The sequence below is a fragment of the Pelophylax lessonae genome (assembly GCF_965119305.1).
Source record: "Pelophylax lessonae genome assembly, chromosome: 8".
In the NCBI taxonomy this organism is placed as follows: Eukaryota; Metazoa; Chordata; class Amphibia; order Anura; family Ranidae; genus Pelophylax; species Pelophylax lessonae.
In genome coordinates this window covers 10,546,358-10,567,613 of record NC_138775.1, presented here as the reverse complement: position 1 = coordinate 10,567,613, position 21,256 = coordinate 10,546,358, and the positions used below count along the sequence as shown (strand labels likewise).

The 21,256-nt window shown below is 48.3% G+C and overlaps 1 protein-coding gene across 2 annotated transcripts in view; it reads left to right on the top strand.

Annotated features, from left to right (window-relative positions):
- The first annotated feature begins 205 nt into the window (after nt 1-205).
- Nucleotides 206-21,256, top strand: part of RAD54L2 (RAD54 like 2) — an 89,170-nt gene continuing 68,119 nt past the window's right edge. For both annotated transcript variants that reach the window (XM_082264936.1, XM_082264935.1), the window contains exons 1-2: nt 206-308; nt 9,128-9,380. In XM_082264936.1, the coding sequence (XP_082121062.1) occupies nt 9,191-9,380 (190 nt within the window). In that variant the 5' untranslated portion in view covers nt 206-308; nt 9,128-9,190. The remainder of the gene's footprint in view (nt 309-9,127; nt 9,381-21,256) is intronic.

Sequence of the window (21,256 nt, the reverse complement as noted above, 5' to 3'; positions counted from 1 at the left end):
TCAGATAGGGGGGTGGGGTGATGGATATTTGGGGTATCAGATATGGGGGTGGGGTGATGGATATTTGATGTGTCGGATATGGGGGAGGGTAGATGTCTGTGGGGGAGGGGGGTCTCAGGAGGAGAAGGGGGGGGGTGACTCTCTTTGTGAGTTTCCCGCAGGCGGAACCTTAGTGTCGTGGCGGAACGCTGTTTTCCGGGGTTGTGTTCCCGGCGGGGCGGAGCTGACGGACAGGCCTGCAGGGAGGAGGAGAGACCGGAAGTGGAGCCCGGGGAGAGCCGAGAAGACACCAGACTGCACCGAGCCAGGTATGTGTGTGCTGGAGGGGGGCCAAGGGGACCCCTGTGTAGAGGGGGAGGGGGGAGCCGTTCCTTAGCGGCCATCAGGGAAGGGGACCTGTCTGTGTGTGTGTGGAGGAGGGGAGCCAAGAGGACCGGTCTATACAGCACCATTGTGTGTGTATAGGAGGACCGGTCTGCATAGAGGAGGAGGGATCAGTGTGTAAGAGGACCAATCTGTATAGAGGAGGAGGGATCAGTGTGTAAGAGAACCGGTCTATAGAGGAGGAGGGATCAGTGTGTAAGAGGACCAATCTGTATAGAGGAGGAGGGATCAGTGTGTAAGAGGACCGGTCTATAGAGGAGGAGGGATCAGTGTGTAAGAGGACCGGTCTGTATATAAGTGGAAGGATCAGTGTGTAAGAGGACCGGTCTGTATAGAGGAGGAGGGATCGGTGTGTAAGAGGACCGGTCTGTATATAAGTGGAGGGATCAGTGTGTAAGAGTAACAGTTTGTATAGAGGAGGAGGGATCAGTGTGTAAGAGGACCGGTCTATAGAGGAGGAGGGATCGGTGTGTAAGAGGACCGGTCTGTATAGAGAAGGGGGATCAGTGTGTAAGAGGACCTGTCTGTATATAAGTGGAAGGATCGGTGTGTAAGAGGACCGGTCTGCATAGAGGAGGAGGGATCGGTGTGTAAGAGGACCGGTCTGTATAGAGAAGGGGGGGATCAGTGTGTAAGAGGACCGGTCTGTATAAAGGAGGAGGGATCGGTGTGTAAGAGGACCGGTCTGTATAGAGAAGGGGGGGATCAGTGTGTAAGAGGACCGGTCTGTATAAAGGAGGAGGGATCAGTGTGTAAGGGGAACAGTCTGTATAGAGGAGGAGGGATCGGTGTGTAAGATTTCTGGTCTGTATATAAGTGGAAGGATCGGTGAGTAAGAGGACCAATCTGTATAGAGGAGGAGGGATCGGTGTGTAAGAGGACTGGTCTGTATAGAGGAGGAGGGATCAGTGTGTAAGTGGACCAATCTGTATAGAGGAGGAGGGATCGGTGTGTAAGAGGACTGGTCTGTATAGAGAAGGGGGGATCGGTGTGTAAGAGGACCTGTCTGTATATAAGTGGAGGGATCGGTGTGTAAGAGGACCGGTCTGTATAGAGGAGGAGTGATCAGTGTGTAAGAGGAGCTGTCTGTATAGAGAAGGGGGGATCGGTGTGTAAGAGGACTGGTCTGTATATAAGTGGAGGGATCGGTGTGTAAGAGGACCGGTCTGTATAGAGAAGGGGGATCAGTGTGTAAGAGGACCGGTCTGTATAAAGGAGGGATCAGTGTGTAAGAGGACCGGTCTGTATAGAGAAGGGGGGATCAGTGTGTAAGAGGACCGGTCTGTATAAAGGAGGAGGGATCAGTGTGTAAGAGGACCGGTCTATATAGAGAAGGGGGGATCGTGTGTAAGATGACCCCATTTATATAGGTGTAAGGGGAACAGTCTGTATAGAGGAGGAGGGATCGGTGTGTAAGATTTCTGGTCTGTATATAAGTGAAAGGATCGGTGAGTAAGAGGACCAATCTGTATAGAGGAGGAGGGATCGGTGTGTAAGAGGACTGGTCTGTATAGAGGAGGAGGGATCAGTGTGTAAGTGGACCAATCTGTATAGAGGAGGAGGGATCGGTGTGTAAGAGGACTGGTCTGTATAGAGAAGGGGGGATCGGTGTGTAAGAGGACCTGTCTGTATATAAGTGGAGGGATCGGTGTGTAAGAGGACCGGTCTGTATAGAGGAGGAGTGATCAGTGTGTAAGAGGACCTGTCTGTATAGAGAAGGGGGGATCGGTGTGTAAGAGGACTGGTCTGTATATAAGTGGAGGGATCGGTGTGTAAGAGGACCGGTCTGTATAGAGAAGGGGGATCAGTGTGTAAGAGGACCGGTCTGTATAAAGGAGGGATCAGTGTGTAAGAGGACCGGTCTGTATAGAGAAGGGGGGATCGGTGTGTAAGAGGACCGGTCTGTATAAAGGAGGAGGGATCAGTGTGTAAGAGGACCAGTCTGTATAGAGAAGGGGGGATCGGTGTGTAAGAGGACCGGTCTGTATAAAGGAGGAGGGATCAGTGTGTAAGAGGACCGGTCTGTATAGAGAAGGGGGGATCGGTGTGTAAGAGGACCGGTCTGTATAAAGGAGGAGGGATCAGTGTGTAAGAGGACCGGTCTGTATAGAGAAGGGGGGATCGGTGTGTAAGAGGACCCCATTTATATAGGTGTAAGGGGAACAGTCTGTATAGAGGAGGAGGGATCGGTGTGTAAGGGGAACAGTCTGTATAGAGAAGGGGGGATCAGTGTGTAAGAGGACCAGTTTATATAGGTGTAAGGGGAACAGTCTGTATAGAGGAGGAGGGATCGGTGTGTAAGAGGACCTGTCTGTATATAAGTGGAAGGATCGGTGAGAAAGAGGACCGGTCTGTATAGAGGAGGAGGGATTGGTGTGTAAGAGGACTGGTCTGTATATAAGTGGCGGGATCGGTGTGTAAGATTTCCGGTCTGTATATAAGTGGACCAATCTGTATAGAGGAGGAGGGATTGGTGTGTAAGAGGACTGGTCTGCATAGAGGAGGAGGGATCAGTGTGTAAGAGCAACAGTCTATATTGAGGAGGAGGGATCAGTGTGTAAGAGGACCAGTTTATATAGGTGTAAGGGGAACAGTCTGTATAGAGGAGGAGGGATCAGTGTGTGTGTTAGAACACTAGTCTGTCTATGGGTAGATGGATCAGTGTGTAAGAGAACCAGTCTGTATATAAGTGGAGGGATCAGTGTGTAAGAGACCTGTCTATAGAGGAGGAGGGATCAGTGTGTAATAGAAACGGTCTGAACAAAGGAGGAAGGAGGCATAGGAATACCTCTCCATATAGGGGAAGAAAGGGTGAGTAAAGGGACCAATCTGTATAGTAGATCAGTGGTCCTCAACTCCGGTCCTCAGGGTCCACTAACCGGCCAGATTTTAGGTATTACCTTGGGGAGATGCAGACTAGAATACTGCAATCACTGAGCAGCAAATGATATCACCTGGGATGTATTTCAGGTATCTTGCAAACCTGGCCTGTTAGTGGGCCCTGAGGACCAGGGTTGGGGACCAGGGTAGTAGAGGATGGGTCGGTGTGTAAGAGGACCAGTCTGTATAAAGGAGAAGGCATCAGTGTGTATGAAGATCTGTCTGTATAGAGGAGGAGGGATCGGTGTGTAAGAGGACTGGTCTGTATAGAGGAGGAGGGATCAGTGTGTAAGTGGACCAATCTGTATAGAGGAGGAGGGATCAGTGTGTAAGAGGACCGGTCTATATAGAGAAGGGGGGATCGGTGTGTAAGAGGACCTGTCTGTATATAAGTGGAGGGATCGGTGTGTAAGAGGACCGGTCTGTATAGAGGAGGAGTGATCAGTGTGTAAGAGGACCTGTCTGTATAGAGAAGGGGGGATCGGTGTGTAAGAGGACTGGTCTGTATATAAGTGGAGGGATCGGTGTGTAAGAGGACCGGTCTGTATAGAGAAGGGGGATCAGTGTGTAAGAGGACCGGTCTGTATAAAGGAGGGATCAGTGTGTAAGAGGACCGGTCTGTATAGAGAAGGGGGGATCAGTGTGTAAGAGGACCGGTCTGTATAAAGGAGGAGGGATCAGTGTGTAAGAGGACCGGTCTATATAGAGAAGGGGGGATCGTGTGTAAGATGACCCCATTTATATAGGTGTAAGGGGAACAGTCTGTATAGAGGAGGAGGGATCGGTGTGTAAGATTTCTGGTCTGTATATAAGTGAAAGGATCGGTGAGTAAGAGGACCAATCTGTATAGAGGAGGAGGGATCGGTGTGTAAGAGGACTGGTCTGTATAGAGGAGGAGGGATCAGTGTGTAAGAGGACCGGTCTGTATAAAGGAGGAGGGATCAGTGTGTAAGAGGACCGGTCTATATAGAGAAGGGGGGATCGTGTGTAAGATGACCCCATTTATATAGGTGTAAGGGGAACAGTCTGTATAGAGGAGGAGGGATCGGTGTGTAAGATTTCTGGTCTGTATATAAGTGGAAGGATCGGTGAGTAAGAGGACCAATCTGTATAGAGGAGGAGGGATCGGTGTGTAAGAGGACTGGTCTGTATAGAGGAGGAGGGATCAGTGTGTAAGTGGACCAATCTGTATAGAGGAGGAGGGATCGGTGTGTAAGAGGACTGGTCTGTATAGAGAAGGGGGGATCGGTGTGTAAGAGGACCTGTCTGTATATAAGTGGAGGGATCGGTGTGTAAGAGGACCGGTCTGTATAGAGGAGGAGTGATCAGTGTGTAAGAGGACCTGTCTGTATAGAGAAGGGGGGATCGGTGTGTAAGAGGACTGGTCTGTATATAAGTGGAGGGATCGGTGTGTAAGAGGACCGGTCTGTATAGAGAAGGGGGATCAGTGTGTAAGAGGACCGGTCTGTATAAAGGAGGGATCAGTGTGTAAGAGGACCGGTCTGTATAGAGAAGGGGGGATCAGTGTGTAAGAGGACCGGTCTGTATAAAGGAGGAGGGATCAGTGTGTAAGAGGACCGGTCTATATAGAGAAGGGGGGATCGTGTGTAAGATGACCCCATTTATATAGGTGTAAGGGGAACAGTCTGTATAGAGGAGGAGGGATCGGTGTGTAAGATTTCTGGTCTGTATATAAGTGAAAGGATCGGTGAGTAAGAGGACCAATCTGTATAGAGGAGGAGGGATCGGTGTGTAAGAGGACTGGTCTGTATAGAGGAGGAGGGATCAGTGTGTAAGTGGACCAATCTGTATAGAGGAGGAGGGATCGGTGTGTAAGAGGACTGGTCTGTATAGAGAAGGGGGGATCGGTGTGTAAGAGGACCTGTCTGTATATAAGTGGAGGGATCGGTGTGTAAGAGGACCGGTCTGTATAGAGGAGGAGTGATCAGTGTGTAAGAGGACCTGTCTGTATAGAGAAGGGGGGATCGGTGTGTAAGAGGACTGGTCTGTATATAAGTGGAGGGATCGGTGTGTAAGAGGACCGGTCTGTATAGAGAAGGGGGATCAGTGTGTAAGAGGACCGGTCTGTATAAAGGAGGGATCAGTGTGTAAGAGGACCGGTCTGTATAGAGAAGGGGGGATCGGTGTGTAAGAGGACCGGTCTGTATAAAGGAGGAGGGATCAGTGTGTAAGAGGACCAGTCTGTATAGAGAAGGGGGGATCGGTGTGTAAGAGGACCGGTCTGTATAAAGGAGGAGGGATCAGTGTGTAAGAGGACCGGTCTGTATAGAGAAGGGGGGATCGGTGTGTAAGAGGACCGGTCTGTATAAAGGAGGAGGGATCAGTGTGTAAGAGGACCGGTCTGTATAGAGAAGGGGGGATCGGTGTGTAAGAGGACCCCATTTATATAGGTGTAAGGGGAACAGTCTGTATAGAGGAGGAGGGATCGGTGTGTAAGGGGAACAGTCTGTATAGAGAAGGGGGGATCAGTGTGTAAGAGGACCAGTTTATATAGGTGTAAGGGGAACAGTCTGTATAGAGGAGGAGGGATCGGTGTGTAAGAGGACCTGTCTGTATATAAGTGGAAGGATCGGTGAGAAAGAGGACCGGTCTGTATAGAGGAGGAGGGATTGGTGTGTAAGAGGACTGGTCTGTATATAAGTGGCGGGATCGGTGTGTAAGATTTCCGGTCTGTATATAAGTGGACCAATCTGTATAGAGGAGGAGGGATTGGTGTGTAAGAGGACTGGTCTGCATAGAGGAGGAGGGATCAGTGTGTAAGAGCAACAGTCTATATTGAGGAGGAGGGATCAGTGTGTAAGAGGACCAGTTTATATAGGTGTAAGGGGAACAGTCTGTATAGAGGAGGAGGGATCAGTGTGTGTGTTAGAACACTAGTCTGTCTATGGGTAGATGGATCAGTGTGTAAGAGAACCAGTCTGTATATAAGTGGAGGGATCAGTGTGTAAGAGACCTGTCTATAGAGGAGGAGGGATCAGTGTGTAATAGAAACGGTCTGAACAAAGGAGGAAGGAGGCATAGGAATACCTCTCCATATAGGGGAAGAAAGGGTGAGTAAAGGGACCAATCTGTATAGTAGATCAGTGGTCCTCAACTCCGGTCCTCAGGGTCCACTAACCGGCCAGATTTTAGGTATTACCTTGGGGAGATGCAGACTAGAATACTGCAATCACTGAGCAGCAAATGATATCACCTGGGATGTATTTCAGGTATCTTGCAAACCTGGCCTGTTAGTGGGCCCTGAGGACCAGGGTTGGGGACCAGGGTAGTAGAGGATGGGTCGGTGTGTAAGAGGACCAGTCTGTATAAAGGAGAAGGCATCAGTGTGTATGAAGATCTGTCTGTATAGAGGGGGAGGTATCGGTGTGAAAGAGAACCAGTCTGTATACAGGAGGGATCAGTGTGTAAGAGGGCCTGCTGTATAGAGGAGGAGGGATCAGTGTGTAAGAGGGCCAGTCTGTATAGAGGAGGAGGGATCAGTGCATAGAAGGACCTGCCTGTATAGAGGAGGAGGAGTCAGTAAATAAGGGAACCTGTCTGTATAGAGGAGGAGGGATCGGTAAGAGGACGGTCTGTATAGAGGAGGAGGAGTCAGTAAATAAGTGGACCTGTCTGTATAGAGGAGGCGGGGTTGGTGTGTAGAGAAATACACAGATATGGAAATAGAAGATACAATGTAGCAGTGACAGCTGTGAGCGGTTGTCAGTCTGGAAGGATTTGTCAGGATAAGCTGAAGGAATGTTGCTGTTACATTGTATCTTCTATCCTCCAATAGTGTGTGGAAGACTTTCCTTTGCATCTTTATATAAGAGGAGGAAGAAAAATATAAACCCGCGTTTTTTTTTTTTTTTACAGACAATCACACCCAAAAGCCAGTAGTGATCGATATATATATACAGTATCTCACAAAAGTCAGTACACCCCTCACATTTTTATAAATATTTTATTCTATCTTTTCATGTGACAACACTGAAGAAATGAGACTTTGCTACAATGTAAAGTAGTGAGTGTACAGCTTGTATAACAGTGTAAATTTACTGTCCCCTCAAAATAACTCAACACACAGCCATTAATGTCTAAACCGCTGGCAACAAAAGTGAGTACACCCCTAAGTGACAATGTCCAAATTGGGCCCAAAGTGTCAATATTTTGTGTGGCCACCATTATTTTCCAGCACTGCCTTAACCCTCTTGGGCATGGAGTTCACCAGAGCTTCACAGGTTGTCACTGGAGTCCTCTTCCACTCCTCCATGATGACATCACAGAGCTGGTGGATGTCAGAGACCTTGCGCTCCTCCACCTTCCGTTTGTGGGTGTCCTACAGATGCTCAATAAGGTTTAGGTCTGGAGACATGCTTGGCCAGTCCATCACCTTTACCCTCAGCTTCTTTAGCAAGGCAGTGGTCATCTTGGAGATGTTTGGGTCATTATCATGTTGCAATACTGCCCTGCAGCCCAGTCTCTGAAGGGAGGAGATCATGCTCTGCTTCAGTATGTCACAGTACATGTTGGCATTCATGGTTCCCTCAATGAACTGTAGCTCCCCAGTGCCGGCAGCACTCATGCAGCCCCAGACCATGACACTCCCTCCACCATGCTTGACTGCAGGCAAGACACACTTGTCTTTGTACTCCTCACCTGGTTGCCCCCACACACGCCTGACACCATCTGAACCAAATAAGTTTATCTTGGTCTTATCAGACCACAGGAGATGGTTCCAGTAATCCATGTCCTTAGTCTGCTTGTCTTCAGCAAACTGTTTGTGGGCTTTCTTGTGCATCATCTTTAGAAGAGGCTTCCTTCTGGGATGACAGCCATGCAGACCAATTTGATGCAGTGTGCGGCGTATGGTCTGAGCACTGACAGGCTGACCCCCCACCCCTTCAACCTCTGCAGCAATGCTGGCAGCACTCATACGTCTATTTCCTAAAGACAACCTCTGGATATGACGCTGAGCACGTGCACTCAACTTCTTTGGTCGACCATGGCGAGGCCTGTTCTGAGTGGAACCTGTCCTGTTATACCGCTGTATGGTCTTGGCCACTGTGCTGCAGCTCAGTTTCAGGGTCTTGGCAATCTTCTTATAGCCTAGGCCATCTTTATGTAGAGCAACAATTCTTTTTTTCAGATCCTCAGAGAGATCTTTGCCATGAGGTGCCATGTTGAACTTCCAGTGACCAGTATGAGAGAGTGAGAGCGATAACACCAAATGTAACACACCTGCTCCCCATTCACACCTGAGACCTTGTAACACTAACGAGTCACATGACACCGGGGAGGGAAAATGGCTAATTGGGCCCAATTTGGTCATTGTCACTTAGGGGTGTACTCACTTTTGTTGCCAGCGGTTTAGACATTAATGGCTGTGTGTTGAGTTATTTTGAGGGGACAGCAAATTTACACTGTTATACAAGCTGTACACTCACTACTTTACATTGTAGCAAAGTGTCATTTCTTCAGTGTTGTCACATGAAAAGATAGAGAATATGCGCCCTAAGTAGAGGGAGAAATCCCTGGAGCCAGGTAGCCCCTAATGCATGGGTGCTTAACCTGTGGCCCTCCAGCTGTTGCAGAACTAAAAGTCCCATCATGCCTCTGCCTTTGGAAGTCATGCTTGTAATTGTCATCCTTGCAATGCCTCATGGGACTTGTAGTTCCGCAAAAGCTGGTTGAGCACCCCTGCCCTGAAGTTTACATCCCCCAAACTTTCCTGTTTTGGAATTTCCTGGGTCCTTTAAAGCGGCCTGACTGGCTCCTGAATTCTGTGTGAGATTTTTCCAGGCTTTGTTATTTTCTATGTGATTAGAAATGCTCATTCTGAGTTCTGTCTGTCTGTCTGCAGCTCTCCGTCTGTCTGTCTGGGCAGGATGAGTAGGTAACGTGCCCCTCCCTGGACCGATCTGCCATGTCGGACGCCTCCGTCTCGGCAAGCGAGCCAGAGCTGGACCCACAGGAAGAGGAGGAGGAGGAGGAAGAGGAGGAGGAAGATGATGATGAAGACGATGATGATGATGATGATGATGATGAAGCTGATGAGGAAGATGGGACAGACGAGGAGAATGACGGTGATGATGAGGACGAGACACCTAAGAAAGGTAAGTGAGAGTAATGGGGAGATGACTGCCAGGTACATGTGCATGGATTTTGGTTTTGTTGTTGTGCTTGGCTCCTCCTACTTCTGAGCATGTCATAGGTCACGTGTGCGCTCACCACTGTCACTTTTAAATACAGACCCCCTTCTTTTTTTACAAGGACCACTTTCCTCTTGGCGTCTCTCACAGGTCCCTGCTTGGCCTGCACTCATGGCGGGGACAAGGGAGGTGCAGTGTGGGATGGGGTATCGCATGGTAACCTGCACTGTGATCCCCATCTGTGCCTGGGTGCGCATATGCCGACCAATGATCTCCCTACAAGTGACGGAGACTACACAGTCGGGAGATAGAGCTGGACTGGGTAGGTGAGATGCCAGAAAAGTTTTGGTGAGGGGGAGGAGAGATGAGAGCTGTGGAGGGGGATAGTGAAGAGTGATGCAGAGGTCAGAGCTGAGGAGAAGTGGAAGTGAGACGCGGACAGCATGTGAAAGCGAGCTGAACCCCGCACACTCCTAAATCCTGCACTCTGTAAGTAACGCATTCCTCACCCCTGAACCCCAGGCATAGGGCACCCCTGAACTATGTACTCTTCTCTTAAGGGCACCCCTGAGCTCTGCTCCTAAAGGCACCCCTGAGCTCTACTCTTAAGGGCACCCCTGAGCTCTACTCTTAAGGGCACCCCTGAGCTCTGGTCTTAAGGGCACCCCTGAGCTCTGCTCTTGAGGGCACCCCTGAGCTCTGCTCTTGAGGGCACCCCTGAGCTCTGCTCTTGAGGGCACCCCTGAGCTCTTCTCTTGAGGGCACCCCTGAGCTCTTCTCTTGAGGGCACCCCTGAACTCTTCTCTTGAGGGCACCCCTGAACTCTGCTCTTGAGGGCACCCCTGAACTCTGCTCTTGAGGGCACCCCTGAACTCTGCTCTTGAGGGCACCCCTGAACTCTGCTCTTGAGGGCACCCCTGAACTCTGCTCTGAGGACACCCCTGAACTTTGCACATAGGGCACCCCTGAGCTCACTATGTAGGGCACCCCTGAACTCTGAGCTCAGTATGTAGGGCACCCCTGATCTCAGGAGAGGAGAGTTATAGAGGAGGGAGCAGAGTCCTCCGGCAGAGCAGAGTATCTCAGGAGAGGAGAGTTATAGAGGAAGGAGCAGAGTCCTCCAGCAGTGCAGAGTATTTCAGGAGAGGAGAGTTATAGAGGAAGGAGCAAAGTCCTCCAGCAGTGCAGAGTATTTCAGGAGAGGAGAGTTATAGAGGAAGGAGCAGAGTCCTCCAGCAGTGCAGAGTATTTCAGGAGAGGAGAGTAGAGGAAGGAGCAGAGTCCTCCAGCAGTGCAGAGTATTTCAGGAGAGGAGAGTTATAGAGGGAGGAGCAGAGTCATCCAGCAGAGCAGAGTATTTCAGGAGAGGAGAGTTATAGAGGAAGGAGCAGAGTCCTCCAGCAGTGCAGAGTATTTCAGCAGAGGAGAGTTATAGAGGAAGGAGCAGAGTCCTCCAGCAGTGCAGAGTATTTCAGGAGAGGAGAGTTATAGAGGAAGGAGCAGAGTCCTCCAGCAGTGCAGAGTATTTCAGGAGAGGAGAGTAGAGGAAGGAGCAGAGTCCTCCAGCAGTGCAGAGTATTTCAGGAGAGGAGAGTTATAGAGGAAGGAGCAGAGTCCTCCAGCAGTGCAGAGTATTTCAGGAGAGGAGAGTAGAGGAAGGAGCAGAGTCCTCCAGCAGTGCAGAGTATTTCAGGAGAGGAGAGTTATAGAGGGAGGAGCAGAGTCATCCAGCAGAGCAGAGTATTTCAGGAGAGGAGAGTTATAGAGGAAGGAGCAGAGTCCTCCAGCAGTGCAGAGTATTTCAGCAGAGGAGAGTTATAGAGGAAGGAGCAGAGTCCTCCAGCAGTGCAGAGTATTTCAGGAGAGGAGAGTTATAGAGGAAGGAGCAGAGTCCTCCAGCAGTGCAGAGTATTTCAGGAGAGGAGAGTAGAGGAAGGAGCAGAGTCCTCCAGCAGTGCAGAGTATTTCAGGAGAGGAGAGTTATAGAGGAAGGAGCAGAGTCCTCCAGCAGTGCAGAGTATTTCAGGAGAGGAGAGTAGAGGAAGGAGCAGAGTCCTCCAGCAGTGCAGAGTATTTCAGGAGAGGAGAGTTATAGAGGGAGGAGCAGAGTCATCCAGCAGTGCAGAGTATTTCAGGAGAGGAGAGTTATAGAGGAAGGAGCAGAGTCCTCCAGCAGTGCAGAGTATTTCAGGAGAGGAGAGTTATAGAGGAAGGAGCAGAGTCCTCCAGCAGTGCAGAGTATTTCAGGAGAGGAGAGTTATAGAGGAAGGAGCAGAGTGGTACATTACACGATTGATCAGTACCCATCTTATATTGATGGGTGTGGGGTGCAGTGGTTGGTGGGTGGGAGGATTGTGGTATTTCAGTTTCCATGCTGCTCAGTCACTCTGAAGTTTCTCAGTATAGCAGATTGTGAGGACATTGTGTGATCTGCAGTGTCGGTGGTTATTGAGTCATGGTTTTGGTTTCATTAGTTCCTGATAAAATAACTGATTTCTCTTTGAATTCTATGTGTGGTCATAATAAGAAATGAAGTTTATCTCTGCAGTACAAACTCCTTTCCCCACTCTGAACATACAGGAATCCAGTGACCTCCTAATATATAGCCTGCCGAGTGAGCGGACTGCAGTGTGCCCCTGCTGCGCTGCCCCCCCCCTGCTGCGCTGTCCTCCTGCCGCAGTGTGTCCCTGCTGCGCTGCCATCTCAAGCCATATTATCAGCCCTGCTCAGCTCTCTCTGTGGAGTACAAAACGCCTCCCATGTAATGGAGAGGGGGAGGGGTCCTGCATTCCTGTCCTAGGATGACAACCAGTGGCGGCTGGTCCATTGGGGGCGCAGGGGCGCTGCCCCCCCCATCCATGCGTCCGGCCCCCTAATCTACATGCAGGGCGCCGGACACATGGATTCCAATGGTGTTTTTTTTTTTTTTTAAGCACGTGATTAGAGCCTAGAGGCTCTAATAGGCTTCAAAAAAAGGGTGGGCTCGGGGGGCAGAGCACTGCACCCTGAGCCCACCCAGTTGTGTGACAATATAGAATAAATATTCACTATTATCACACCGATCCTCCTCCCAGCCAATCAGGAAGCGGGGCCTGAGACCCGTTTCCCGATTGGCCGAAAGGAGAAGCCATGCTAGTGGCCAAGGAGGAGGAGGGAGGAGATGCAGGGGAAGCCGCCACCGCTGGGGGAAGCCACCGCCTGCCTGCTGTCCACCTCAGTCCAGGGTGAGTGAGCGTCCAGGGGGCGGGGGTTGTATGGTATGCGAGCGAGCTGGTGTTGTCCTGGGGGGGAGCTTGGGGGATGTGGTGTGGCCCGTCTGCTGCACCCCTCGTCCCCCCCCCCCCCCCCCCCCCCGGCCCATGGAGCACCAGCCGCCACTGATGACAGCACTGCTTCTCCATAGATACATTACCGTGAGGAAGTGTTGTCACCCTAGGACAGGAAGTGAGTTACTGGGAGGATCACTGGGTGAAAATAAAGAAAACAGGGCGGGATGAAAGAAAGCAAATGCAGCCATCATGTGTAAGACCCCATTCACACTGCCGTAACCAGAAAGTCGCCTCATAAGGGGCGACTTTCAGCGCGACTTGTAGGATAGACGACTTTGTACGACTTTGCATTTGGCCAATCAGAATATGATGGTTCTGGGTCATGCTCAATCACACAAAAAAAAGTTCTTAAAAATTATCGTTTTGGATAGAGCCAATTATTGAAAAAATTATTGAAAAAAAAAAAATGAGATTTCTTTGGATTTAGTGTCTGGGGGGTCTAAAAAGTGTACCTGTGAAGTTTCAGCTCTGTAGCATGTCCAGAACCAGAAAAAAAAAACAGATCATTTTTCTTAGAATTTTTAGTAGCGCAGGGATGGGGTTCCGCTCCTTTCACACCTGGGCGTTTTTGTTGCAGGCGTTTATTGGGCATTTTTTGGGCATCTTTGGAAGCAGGCATGACATCTGAACTTCTGTGTAGGGGTATATATACACATACGGGAAAGTGCTTGTATCGGAGTGATACCTGCAGCTAGAAGAATCACCCCGGTACCGGCGTCCATAGCCGACGGTCGGCTGTCTTGTAGTGACAACCGATGGGGCTGAGAAGCCGCTCGGCTGTCATTACAAGGAGCGGGAGGGGACGTCCCCCCTCCCGCCGCCTTCCGCGGCTCGCCCGAGTCTCCCGTCCCACTGGAAGACCCGGGCATCCTACCTCCACCACCGCTGCTGAAGAGAAGACCCGGTGTAGCATGAAGATGTGTCCCCGTGAAAGCCGGTATCCCTGGCGCAAGTGCGCATGCGCCGGTCTCCATGTAAAAAACCCGGAAGTGATTTCATGACTCGGCGCCGAATTAAAAAAACGGACAGCATTCAAAACAGCCAAACTTGGCGTTTTTAATGCTTTTCAGTGCCGAGGAGGGGTTTGGGGTCTTTTAGGCCAGTGGTCCTCAACCCTGGCCTACAGGGCCCACTAACAGGCCAGATATTAAGTATTACCTTGGGGAGATGCAGACTGGAATACTGCAATCACTGAGCAGCAAATGATATCACCTGGGATGTATTTCAGTTATTTTGCAAATCTGGCCTGTAAGTGGGCCCTGTAGGCCAGGGTTGAGGACCACTGTTTTAGACCCCCAGATACCTTCACTAGGAGTACCTTTAGAAAAAAAAAAGTTTTTTTCATGTCCGAAAATATCGGCCGATATCCGATGACCAAAGTATCGGCATTAAAAAAACGATATCGGTCGATCACTAGTTTGGACAAAAAAACTCCTTAATCTTTCAATTTATCGTTCGTTCGGCAGAAAATTTCCAAACTTGTCCTTCATTTTTTCGGCTAAAAAAACGTCACAACCATAGCATAATAAAGTTTTCAGAGTAAGAGAATTCAATAAGACGCGGGGGACACTCACTAAAACTAGAAGAAGAACAGTTTAACCTTAAACTACATAAGGGGTTCTTTACTGTCAGAGCGGTACGAATGTGGAATTCTCTTCCACAAGCAGTGGTATCAGCAGGGAGCATCGATAGTTTCAAAAAACTTTTAGATGGCCACCTTAACCACTTCTGGACCGGAAAGGATTTGCCCCCTTAATGACCAGGCCATTTTTTGCGATTCGGCACTGCGTTACTTTAGCCGACAATTGCGCGGTCGTGCGACGCTGTACCCAAATAAAATTGATGTCGTTTATTCCCACAAATAGAAATTTCTTTTGGTGGTGCGATTTATTTATTTTTTTTATTTGTTGCGCTATAAACAAAAAAAGAGCGACAATTCCGGGAAAAAAAAACAATATTTTTCACATTCTGCTATATAAAATTCCCCCCCCCCCCCCCAAAAAAAAATTTTAGAAATCAAAATCTTTTAACCTTTTAGGCCAATTTGTTTTCTGCTAAATTATTTTTGGTACAAAAAATCTCAAAAAGCGTATTTTGATTGGTTTGCGCAAATGTTATCGCGTCTACAAACTACGGAAAAGATTTATGTAATTTTTTCTTTTTTTTTTTTTTTTTACTAGTAATGGCGGCAATCTGCGATTTTTAGCAGGACTGCGACATTGCGGCGCACAGATCGGACCCCTAACTGACATTTTTGACACTTTTGGGGGTACCAGTGACATTACTACAGTAATCAGTGCTAAAAATATGCACAGTTACTGTAATGACACTGGCAGGGAAGGGGTTAACCTAGGGGTGATCAAGGAGTTAAATGTGAGCCTAGGAAGTGTTTACTAACTGTATGGGGGCGGGGTTCGTGAAATGACCATAGAGACATGTGATCCTATATAGGAGGATCACAGGAGCTCTGTAATCATTTCAGGGAGAACAACGGTCAGATGTGTTTACAACAGCTGACCGTCCTTCTCTCTCAGCGGGGAGCGATCGCGGGTGTCAGACAGCAATCGGAGCCGCCTGCCCCGAGCTGCAGACGCGCGACCGACGTATACCTACGTCGGTTTGCGCAGGAGGGGCTGCCTGCCGCAGTATAACTGTGACGGGCGGTCCTTAAGTGGTTAAAGACCACAACATACAGGGGTATACAGTGTACAACATACAGGCGTATACAATGTACAACATACAGGGGTATACAATGTACAACATACAGGGGTATACAATGTACAACATACAGGGGTATACAATGTACAACATACAGGGGTATACAATGTACAACATACAGAGGTATACAATGTACAACATAAAGGGGGTATACAATGTACAACATACAGGGGGTATACAATGTACAACATACAGGGGGTATACAATGTACAACATACAGGGGGTATACAATGTACAACATACAGGGGGTATACAATGTACAACATACAGGGGTATACAATGTACAACATACAGGGGGTATACAATGTACAACATACAGAGGTATACAATGTACAACATACAGGGGTATACAATGTACAACATACAGGGGGTATACAATGTACAACATACAGGGGGTATACAATGTACAACATACAGGGGTATACAATGTACAACATACAGGGGTATACAATGTACAACATACAGGGGTATACAATGTACAACATACAGAGGTATACAATGTACAACATACAGGGGTATACAATGTACAACATACAGGGGTATACAATGTACAACATACAGAGGTATACAATGTACAACATACAGGGGTATACAATGTACAACATAGAGGGGTGTACAATGTACAACATACAGGGGTATACAATGTACAACATAGAGGGGTGTACAATGTACAACATACAGGGGTATACAATGTACAACATACAGGGGTGTACAATGTACAACATAGAGGGGTGTACAATGTACAACATAGAGGGGTGTACAATGTACAACATAGAGGGGTGTACAATGTACAACATACAGAGGTATACAATGTACAACATAGAGGGGTATACAATGTACAACATAGAGGGGTATACAATGTACAACATACAGAGGTATACAATGTACAACATAGAGGGGTATACAATGTACAACATACAGGGGTATACAATTGTACAAAATAGAGGGGTATACAATGTACAACATACAGGGGTATACAATGTACAACATACAGGGGTATACAATGTACAACATACAGGGGTAATACAATGTACAACATACAGGGGTAATACAATGTACAACATACAGGGGTATACAATGTACAACATACAGGGGTATACAATGTACAACATAGAGGGGTATACAATGTACAACATAGAGGGGTGTACAATGTACAACATACAGGGGTATACAATGTACAACATAGAGGGGTATACAATGTACAACATAGAGGGGTGTACAATGTACAACATAGAGGGGTGTACAATGTACAACATAGAGGGGTGTACAATGTACAACATAGAGGGGTGTACAATGTACAACATAGAGGGGTATACAATGTACAACATACAGGGGTATACAATTGTACAAAATAGAGGGGTATACAATGTACAACATACAGGGGTATACAATGTACAACATACAGGGGTAATACAATGTACAACATACAGGGGTAATACAATGTACAACATACAGGGGTATACAATGTACAACATACAGGGGTATACAATGTACAACATACAGGGGGTATACAATGTACAACATACAGGGGTATACAGTGTACAACATAGAGGGGTATACAATGTACAACATAGAGGGGTATACAATGTACAACATACAGGGGTATACAATGTACAACATACAGGGGGTATACAATGTACAACATACAGGGGGTATACAATGTACAACATACAGGGGTATACAATGTACAACATACAGGGGGTATACAATGTACGGTTAACAGCAAACACACACATCATAGGATGGACTGGTAACTATGTAACAAGCGATTACCGATTTGTGCCGAAAAACGAAAGAACTGTCCAAATGACCGAATTTCGGACAATTGTTCGTATAGCGCAGGGAGATGCAAACTGTGGCCCTCCAGATGTTGCAGAACTACAAGTCCCATGGGGCATAGCAAGATTGACAGCCACAAGCATGGCACCTAGAGGCAGTGGCATGATGGGACTTGTAGTTTTGCAACAGCTGGAGGGCCACAGTTTGCATATCTCTGGTATAGTGTATGGCCAGCATAACTCCGCTTTCCTCGGGTTATCTTTGTGTAATAATAAAATTTGATGATCTGAATCGTTTCGGTGGCGGTTTGCATATAGACACTGCATGCGATTCGCACTGCACTGCTCTGCAAATCATATTCGGTGTCTGTGCAATGCAAATTCATCCATACAGATTGCATGGCTGAATTTGCATCGCATTCGGACCAAAGCTGCACAGGACCCTTTTTTTTTTTTTTTTTTGGTCTGCAAGAATCGGATCGCATGGGTGAGATCCGATTCCCTTCCGAACTGACAGTTCGCACTGCGATATGCGAACTAATCTGGGGGTGTCATTAACTTTGTATTTCCCAAATAGGCTCAGGCTGAATCTTGAATCTTGGAAAAAAAAAAACTTTCCTTCCTCCTTTTTTTTTTTTTTTTTTTTGTGTGTTTTGTTTGTTCCCCTTCTTTTTTTAAAAAAAAAAAAAAATAAATAAATACTATACAATGCCTTGGAGCAGGGATTCCCAAACTACGGCCCTCCAGCTGTTGCAGAACTACACATCCCATGAGGCATTGCAAAACTCTGACATTCACAGACATGACTAGGCATGATGGGAATTGTAGTTTGGAGGGCCATAGATTGGGAATCCCTGCCTTGGAGTGTTTGTCTTAGGTATTTGGCTGCATTAATTCTGTTTTATATTTTCTATGTTTTGTTGTTCAGATATTGTATGTTAAGAAAATGAAAAAGATTTATTAACCACTTGCCGACCGCCGCCCGACTATATACGGCGGCGGTCAGCCCCCTCACAGGCAAACCGACGTAGTGCTACGTCGCCAGCCTGTGAGGGTCTAGGGAGCGAGCGCGCGCCGCCGGATGGTCACGGACCCCCCCACGCATGTGCCCAGCGGACCCGATGTCCACTGGTCAACCGCGATCGTCCGTTACAGCGGAAGAAAGGCAGGCGGCTAATGTAAACAAAGCCGCCATTCATTCTCCCCTGTGTAAGAATAGTGATCATACGGTTCTACTATGTAGGACCGTTGATCTCTGTTCTTACACCAGTAGCCACAGCCAATCACAGTTAGAATCACGCCCCTAGGGACACACTTAACCCCTCCCTCTCCAATACAGTTAACCCCTTCCCTGCCAGTGTCATTTTTACAGTAACAGTGCATATGTATAGCACTGATTACTGTAGTAATGTCACTGGTAACCCCAAAAGTGTCAAAAATGTCAGTCAAGGGTCCGATCTGTCCGCCGCAATATTGCAGTCCTGCAAAAAAATCGCAGATCGCCGCCATTACTCGTTAAAAAAAAAAAAAAAACAACAAAAATGACGAAAATCTTTCCCTTTCTTAGTAAACGCAATAACTTTTGCGCAAACCAATCAAAATACGCTTTTTGCAATTTTTTTTTTTTTTACCAAAAATATGTAGCATAAAAAAATTGGCCAAAATTTTTGATTTTTTTTTACATTTTTTTGGGGGGGGAATTTCATATAAAAAAATGTGAAAAATATTGTTATTTTTGCAAAATTGTCGCTCTTTTTTTGTTTATAGCGCATGATCAAAAAATCGCACAGGTGATCAAATACCACCAAAAGAAAGCTCTGTTTGTGGGGAAAAAAAAAGACGTCAAATTCGTTTAGGTACAGCGTCGCACGGCCGCGCAATTGTCCATTAAAGTCACGCAGTGCCGAATCGCAAAATAGGCCCTGGTCAGGAAGAGGGGGTAAAATCTTCCGGGGCTTAAGCGGTTAATTTTGTTGTTCTAATATTTTCTATGTTTTGTTGTTCAGATATTGTATGTTAAGAAAAGGAAAAAGATTTATTTAAAAAAAAAAAACAACAACTTTGCATTGACGCTCCCAGCGATTTGCGTATGGCGGTGTGAACTGCCTGCGAGACGGGGGCGATCGTGGATTCGCAGGGTTCCCACATCGCGCCAATGTCAACCGGCATGAAGTGTGACAAATGTGTGTTTTTTTTTTTTTTTTTTTTTTTTACAACCAGGAAGGGGGCAAATACTTTTTCACAGCACTGTAGGTGAGAGACACGTGAAGTGCGTGTGGCGTTAGGCAGGATTCCATATTAACAATTCCTTTTGTTTTTCAAATTTAAAATTGAGGAATAAAATTCATCCTTCCCAGAGAGATCTGTGTGGGGTTTGATCATTTGCAATGCCTGGTTTCAGGGTGGGGGAGGGGGTGCTGTGGGGCAGATTGTCCTCGTTGTGTGTCACTGCTGGGTTGTGTCTGCCGGTGATGGGGGTGACGTGTTATCTAATATCAGGGGCGTGTTTCCCCGGGGCTCCTCCAGGTGGAGTCAGAGGACAGGCCGATGAATGGATGGTGTTGTCCTTTGTCGCTCCTCTCCTCCTCGGCTCTTATATAAGAAGTGCAGCGGCAGCGCTCAGAGTGCTCAGCCCGGCTTCTGTCCCTACCTGGATTCCACAGCACACAGGCAAGGCAGTCCCTGATCCTGGGTGTCCCGGGGCCACCATGCGCCTTCTCTATGAGTCTACGCAACCTGCAGGTATGCGCAAACTCTGACTTCTCTTCTGATCTTACTTAGTGCGCTTCTATAAACTTTATTTCATCATCACAAATGTGGTGTTTAATCCCGGGAACTCAGCACAGGGATGGTGGAACCCCTCATAATGGGCACAGCAGGTGTACAGACCTGGGAACTCAGCACAGGGATGGGGGGAACCCCTCATAATGGGCACAGCAGGTGTACAGACCCGGGAACTCAGCACAGGGATGGTGGGAACCCCTCATAATGGGCACAGCAGGTGTACAGACCCAGGAACTCAGCACAGGGATGGTGGGAACCCCTCATAATGGGCACAGCAGGTGTACAGACCCAGGAACTCAGCACAGGGATGGTGGGAACCCCTCATAATGGGCACAGCGGGTGTACAGACCCTGGAACTCAGCACAGGGATGGTGGGAACCCCTCATAATGGGCACAGCGGGTGTACAGACCCGGGGACTCAGCACAGGGATGGTGGGAACCCCTCATAATGGGCACAGCAGGTGTACAGACCTGGGAACTCAGCACAGGGATGGTGGGAACCCCTCATAATGGGCACAGCGGGTGTACAGACCCGGGAACTCAGCACAGGGATGGTGGGAACTCCTCATAATGGGCACAGCAGGTGTACAGACCCGGGAACTTGGCACAGGGATGGTGGGAACTCCTCATAATGGGCACAGCAGGTGTACAGACCCGGGAACTCAGCACAGGGATGGTGGGAACCCCTCATAATGGGCACAGCAGGTGTACAGACCTGGGAACTCAGCACAGGGATGGTGGGAACCCCTCATAATGGGCACAGCAGGTGTACAGACCCGGGAACTCAGCACAGGGATGGTGGGAACCCCTCATAATGGGCACAGCGGGTGTACAGACCCGGGAACTCAGCACAGGGATGGTGGGAACCCCTCATAATGGGCACAGCAGGTGTACAGACCCGGGAACTCAGCACAGGGATGGTGGGAACCCCTCATAATGGGCACAGCGGGTGTACAGACCCGGGAACTTGGCACAGGGATGGTGGGAACTCCTCATAATGGGCACAGCAGGTGTACAGACCCGGGAACTCAGCACAGGGATGGTGGAACCCCTCATAATGGGCACAGCAGGGGTACAGACCCGGGAACTCAGCACAGGGATGGTGGGAACTCCTCATAATGGGCACAGCAGGTGTACAGACCCGGGAACTTGGCACAGGGATGGTGGGAACTCCTCATAATGGGCACAGCAGGTGTACAGACCCGGGAACTTGGCACAGGGATGGTGGGAA